The sequence below is a fragment of the Mytilus edulis genome, chromosome 10 (genome assembly GCF_963676685.1).
Source record: "Mytilus edulis chromosome 10, xbMytEdul2.2, whole genome shotgun sequence".
Classification (NCBI taxonomy): Eukaryota; Metazoa; Mollusca; class Bivalvia; order Mytilida; family Mytilidae; genus Mytilus; species Mytilus edulis.
In genome coordinates, this window is record NC_092353.1 from 66,461,320 (window position 1) to 66,468,377 (window position 7,058).

The window sequence follows — 7,058 nt, forward strand, 5'->3', positions numbered from 1 at the left end:
TTTACTAATAGTTTCTAAACCTTTAACATTTGTAGTTTCTAGAAAGTCTTGCAAGTCATTTAGATATAAAGAAAACAATATAGGAGAGAGATTCTCCCCTTGTCTAACTCCTATATCACAAGCAAAGAAGTCAGACTTTTCATTATTATGTACTATACAGGATTTCGTATCTTGATACATATCTTTTACAATTCTAAAAAATTTACCATTTATGTGGTTCTGTAGAAGTTTGAAAAATAAAGAGTTTCTATGTACAAAATCAAAGGCTTTTTCAAAATCTACAAACGCACAGTAAAGTTTCTTTCTTTTTAAAAACAATAATTGAAACAATACATACAGAGAAAAAATATGGTCGTTAGTAGAATATCCGGATCTGAATCCAGCTTGATTCTCATGTAAAATCTTCTAATGATCGAAAAATGTACTTAATCTATCATTCAAAATAGATGTGAATATCTTCCCAATGCAAGATAACAGTGTTATGGGTCTATAATTTTTTGGTTCCATTTTACTCCCTTTATTCTTAAAAATAGGTAAAACATTACCAAAAAGCCAGGACTCTGGTACAATACCTGTATCAAAAATCAAATTGAATAAATAAACATAAATGTCAATCATAGAATCCAATGAAGATGAAATGTATTCATTAATAATTAAATCATCACCTGGAGACTTGTTATTTTTCGCTTTTTTTACTGCTTTTCTTATTTCATCTGCAGTTATTTCCTTGTTAATCATCTCATTTACTTCGTCTGAATTTATCTCGTTTGTAATAACAAAATCGTCTGAATGATCTTTGTTTGTATTTAAATCTTTAAAAAAGTCAACCAAAGTTTGCAAAGGAATTTTAGAAATATCTCTTTGCCTATTACCATGAAAAAGTTTCCAAAATTCTTTGGGATTTTTTGTTCTCATGTTTTTCATTTTGTTTCGAAAATCTGTATTAAATCTCACAATAGCACTATCCATAGTTTTCTTATAGGAAAGTTCACTCACCCTTAATCTTTCTTTAAATATATTTGAACCATATTTTTTACACAGTCTTTTTGATTTTCTGAATTCTTTTTTTTGCTTTCAAACATTTCAGATCAAACCATTGCTTTTTTGAATGTCTGTGTGCTTTGTTACTTGTGAGACCGAAAGTAGTTTCTGCCGATTTCAATAAAATATTACAAAGATCAAAAACTACTTCATCTACTTCCGGTTTTTGTGCGTTTTCTTTTGCATTATGTAAAGATTGTATCTTAAAAAATAATTTTTCAATCATTTCTCCATCTAAATTATCTCTAAAATCCAAAGTTTTTTCACATTTCCATTTACCAATTTTCGGTGTAAAATTATTTGTCGCCAAATCTGAATGCTTCTTATTTTTACAGCTCAAAGTAAGTGAGAGAGGTGAGTGAACATCTGAAAAAAGTCTACAAAACTCTTGTACTTCAAAGTCGAGTATATTCTCGAGAACATTACATGTACATATTATATAATCAACTACACTTTTATTTTTACAAGTCATTCTACCAATACTATCTTTCCCAAATCTACCATTTAGGATAAACATATTATTATTTTTACAAAATTCAATAAGTTTTCTACCATACTTATTTACAATAGTGTCTGGATTTTTTCTACACCTTGATATGTTCATATCATCAAGAATACATATATCTGAAAATACATTTATATCTGATATATCATTAAATTGAGTATCATCAGTATCTTCTATTTCATGGAAATCTTTTAGTGTTGCAGTTCGACTATTGAAATCGCCAAGTAAACACATGTAATCATTATTCTTACTAAAATTTTGAAACTCAAATTCAATTTCCGAAAAGGCTTCATCTGAAGCATAATTTGTATTTTCTGGGGGTATATAAGTTATACCAAATATAACATTTTCTTGGAAATCAAAAATTTCTTTTTTAACAGAAAACCAGAACACAAAAGGGCATTCTGATTCTATTACAGTAATGTAATGTTCTAAATATTTTTTGTAAGCTATAGCAATACCACCAGATTTGTAGTTTGATATTTTCTTTCTATTTTTATACTTGAAAATAAAGTTTTCACAATCAATAATGTCTATATCATCAAGCTTTGTTTCTTGAAAACAAACAATATCAAATTTATTTATTAAACATTGGAATTCAGCATAAAATAATCGATGCTTGACACCGCATACATTTAGAGATAATATTTTAATATCTGAGTTCTTGTTCACAGTATGGCCAGTTGATCCGTGAAGGTCATCCGAATCGTTAGAATTGTCACTGTTCACTGAGTTTGTTTGCCCTCCATGGTTCACCTATCTTCCGTTACTTGCGGTTTCATCCGAAGTGATATCATCTCGTCTGTTTCGTCGTCTAGTTTTTGGACGTGCTCCTTGTGATTGAAATTCCCGTCGTGTAGTATTTTCTTCTCGTCGTGTAGTATTTTCGGCTATATCTGATGGTACAGGCTTAATTTCTTTTCCATCGATAAAAAGTCTGTCTCGTTTGATAAGAGCTTTTTTGTTTTGTTTTCGAGCTTCCTTATAATAAGGCCACAACAATTTTCTTCTTTCGTTGATTTCTTTAGGGAATTGTTCTGAAACACCAAAGGTCGTCCCCTTAAGATTAGTTGCAGACTTCCGTACTATTTCTCTGTCCTTAAAGCTCTTGAATCTGCATACAATTGGTTGAGTTTTAAATGTTGTTCCGTCTCGATTTTTTCTCTCATTCAGCTGTCCGAATCGGTGAGCTCTGTGGAAATCAATCTCTGCTTCCATTTTCATGTCTTCTTTCATGAATAATTTCAAAATTCCTTCCGTTGTATCGCTTTCTTCATTTTCTGTCGTCATAGAAATTCCTGTGAAGACTAGGTTTTCACGCATCGAACGAATCTGAAGATCTAGGTGTTTTTCTTGTAGTTCATCAAGATTATTCTGTACCTTTTGCATGTTTTCGGCCACTTTATTGTTTTCAGATCTAATAGCAGTAACTTCAGATTTCATGTCGGATAGATCACTTCTATTTCCTTCAAACTGAGAGTTTATAAAGTCCAAACTTTTTTCTATATCTCCTACTCTATCTGTAATTTTTCCTACATTGCTTGAAAATGTTTGCATACTTCTTTCAAATTTGTCAATTTTTTCACCAAAAGAGTCAAGCATAGATAATTTTGTCAACATTTCTTCCACCTTTCTGTCAAGATTGTCAATTTTGATGTTTGTATCGTGTCCCATATTCATTGTTGAATGCATAACTGGTTGAATATTTGGAATAGGTTGGGGTCCATAAGGATAGTAGCCCGTTGGTGAAGTAAAGTTTGGAGTTGACATTTGTTGTGTTGTATACTGTGGTATGTTGGATCTTCCAGGTAGGATAGGGGAATCAATATTTGGTATGTACGTTGACATATTTACAGTCTGTAATTTATCGACAGTTTTATTTTTTAAACTTTTTTTCGGTTTGTTTACATTCTCATGTTTTGAATCGTGAGTACTACTTTGTTGTTTCTTACTTGGTTTCTCCGAGCTATCGTTTTCAGGTTTTGAATTCCTTCTTTTCTGACCTTTCTTGCCATCCTTTTTACGATTCATGTAGTTGATACACTATTTGGGTAATTAAGATTAGATCGTGAGAATACTTTTTGACAACAATGGTCATCAATGTAATTTATTTGTCAACACCTAAACTGTATATAGAGTTAATAATGTCAATTAACACCAAGTCTTAATTGAATCTGTTTTTGCTATATTTCATTATTTAGAAACTTTTTGTTTATAAGTACCCTTTTCCGTTTTCATTGGTCAAAACGTTTCTATGATAATGTTTTATAAAGATGACTTTTGAAACGAAAAAGATATAGAGAAAAATAGAGAGAACCATGTGACGCTCCGGTTCGCCCCGCTCTCGATCTACGAGCAGCGGCGGGTAAATGTATTTTGCCATGATTACTGTTTTGTAAATATTGTTTATGAACTGTGATTGTATATATGTTGGATGCAAAAATAAAGTATGTGAACGTTCGTGTATCCAGTCTCGTGTATTGATTTCAATAACTTTCCAGTACGGAACCTCTATCATCTATAACGGGCTTAAATCGTTTGGAGTGTAAAATACTGTTATTCATTTCCGACGGACTATAGAGTTAACAAAAACGCAACAAAACAACCACACGTACAATCGACAATTCAAATTACGACAAAATAGGAATTTCTATTCACGTCAAATAATAAGGAAATTCTAAACGTGTCACTATTACAAAATCAATCGTTTCTGTAGCAACATTCGCCCCTTTACATTTGGGACTGGCACACGCCGCAGTGCAGATACATCATGCATTATATGCATATGGGAATATGGGTCACGAACATTGATCGAAACTTTGTACTCACATTTCTTTTGTGTTTCCTATGCAAAGGGAAGACTATATCTGACGAGTTTGACCAAATCATGACGGTATTTACGCTCCAGATAGCATTTGTACTAAAAAAAAACTGTGTTTGCTTTGAACAAACTCTGTCCTGCGCCGAACTTGTTCTTATAAAAAAGGGAAGTGTCTTGTAATGCTAATACGCATACTGAATCCGCATATGATGACTAAGAGATTGATTCATGTCCCCATTTTATGAATGCTTGAGCTATTGTGTGTCGCTTTTAAAAGTTATATAAGGATCATGACTGAATTTGAATTACAACATTAGAAAATTGGCATTGCATTGTATAAATTTTCATCCTTCCCTTAAAAAAATTGTAAGGGTTCCACGGAACCCAGTGTCTCGCCTACTTTTGCTGTTAATCGCAGACTCAACAAAAATGAGGAAAAACATCAATAAAAATTTCCCTCTCGATACTGTTTTTTGGTTGAAAGAAGCTTCCAAGTTTGGTAAAAAATCCAGGATAGTTTATGAATCTAATAAATGTTTTATAAACTTTAACTGTAGACTGTATGTAATGTTAACTGGAAGAAAAACTAAGTCCATTTATAAGTAAAATACGGAAAAAGTGATTTTTTTTTTACAAAATTTACTTCTTAATAATATCTTATGATCAGAAACAAGCTTTTGTCTAAGTTTGGTAGAAATCCAGGATATTTTAAGAACATTATATAAAAATTTCAAAAATTTTAACCAGAGTGAATGTTTTGTTTCTGGCAAAAAAACTAAGTCCATTTATAAGTAAAATACGGAAAAGTGGAAATTTATTTTTACAAAATTTTCTTCTTGATACTATCTTATGATAATAAACAAGCTTCTGTCCAAGTTTGGTACAAATCAAGGATAGTTTATGAAAGTTATTAAAATTTTAAAAACTTTGACCACAGATTGAATGTAATGTTTCCTCGCCGAAAAACTAAGTCCATTTATAAGTAAAATACGGAAAAGTGGAAATTTATTTTTACAAAATTTTCTTCTTGATACTATCTTATGATCATAAACAAGCTTCTGTCCAAGTTTGGTACAAATCAAGGATAGTTTATGAAAGTTATTAAAATTTTAAAAACTTTAACCACAGAGTGAATGTAATGTTTCCTCGCAGAAAAACTAAGTCCATTTATAAGTAAAATACGGAAAAAATGGAATTTTATTTTTACAAAATTTACTTCTGGATACTTTCTTATGATCATAAACAAGCTTCTGTCCAAGTTTGGTAGAAATTCAGTATAGTTTAAGAAAGTTATTAAAATTTCAAAAACTTTAACCACAGAGTGAATATTTGTGGACGCCGCCGCCGTAAACCTCGCATTCGCCTCGGGTGACTATAGTATATTTTGTGTTATTACTGCTCTGTCCAGACTTTGTAAATACACAATATTGTATTTATCTATAACTAGATACTAATTTTCACAAAATACACAACCTTTAAGATGCAAAATTAAAAACACTGTTTCAGCGCTTGAATTTTGTTTTTTTCAAAGATAGAAAAAATATTGAAATAATTTGATAAACTGGTGTTTTATACTTTAGAAAATAATTCTGTAATATACTATAGTGTATTTCTCCTTTTTGTTCTTGTTTATTGATATTTTTAGGTCTGACCTTTGACCTCAATTTCACAAAATTGTGACCACTCTGGATTTTTACGACCCAACTTTTCTTATTGTACACGTTGTCCTCTTTCCATCGATATATAATTTAGGTGCGTGTTCTTCCGAACCATTAAAGTTTTAAAAAATGAACTCTGGTTGCAGTACTAAATGAAGAGTTGTCAAAACATGAAACAAAAGTTAACCTACTACAGCATTATTAAGAACCAAACTTGTATGGAAACTACTCTTTACTTATAAGTCAAGACTTAAAAGTGGCTGTTTGATGTCGTATTTCCATTCTGTTCATCCAAAAGACTATTAATTCACATTGGGTATCTGTGTCCCGAATGATCTTCTGTTATCGCAGAAACCTCTTCTTTGATTTGAAAATGACCTGTCACCTTCATGAGAAACATTTCGGTCAGGTGTCTTTCAAGAAGCAGGACCTACTTACCCTTCCAGAGCACTAGTTTTTTTTTTGTCTGTATTAAGTTTTCAGGTTTGAATGTTATTGTTTGTCCTTTTGTGTCTTCTCTGTTCCTAGGTTTGTCATGTGTCCATGTTCATGTGCCTATTTACTTTAGAACCATCTAATAATACTAGAGGTCAGCAGGTCACTCATTAAAACTTTTTTTAACCAGATGCTCTGCAGGGCGCAGCTTTATACGACCGTAGATGTTGAACTTTGAACGGTTGGGGCAAGTATGGACACAACATTCAAGCTGGATTCAGCTCTAAATTTGGATTGTGATTAAATAGTTGACACAGCATAGGTTTCTGACACAGAATGAATGTGGTCTAATGAACTTAAAATATTTTTTTTGCTTTTGAGCAATTCACTATGCTGTTGAATATTAATCCTCTCAAAAAAATGTTTGAAGAAATTTTCTTTTTATTTATGAAATCTGAAATGAGAAAAATTTAACCCCCCCCCCCCCCCCCCCCCATTTTTTTTTACATCCCCCTTTCCCCTTTTCCAAAACTGATCTCAATTCAAATTTCTAATGAAGTTTGCAACAATAACTACGCATTTAAATACATCATAAAAT

General features: G+C 31.6%; 1 protein-coding gene across 1 annotated transcript; it reads right to left on the reverse strand.

Annotated features, from left to right (window-relative positions):
* Nucleotides 1-1,989: 1,989 nt before the first annotated feature.
* LOC139491700 (uncharacterized) lies at nucleotides 1,990-3,602 on the reverse strand (the record flags this gene model as incomplete). The annotated part of the gene is given in 1 exon segment (XM_071279514.1): nucleotides 1,990-3,602. A coding segment is annotated over 1 exon segment (1,275 nt). The 3' UTR covers nucleotides 1,990-2,302.
* Nucleotides 3,603-7,058: the final 3,456 nt, after the last annotated feature.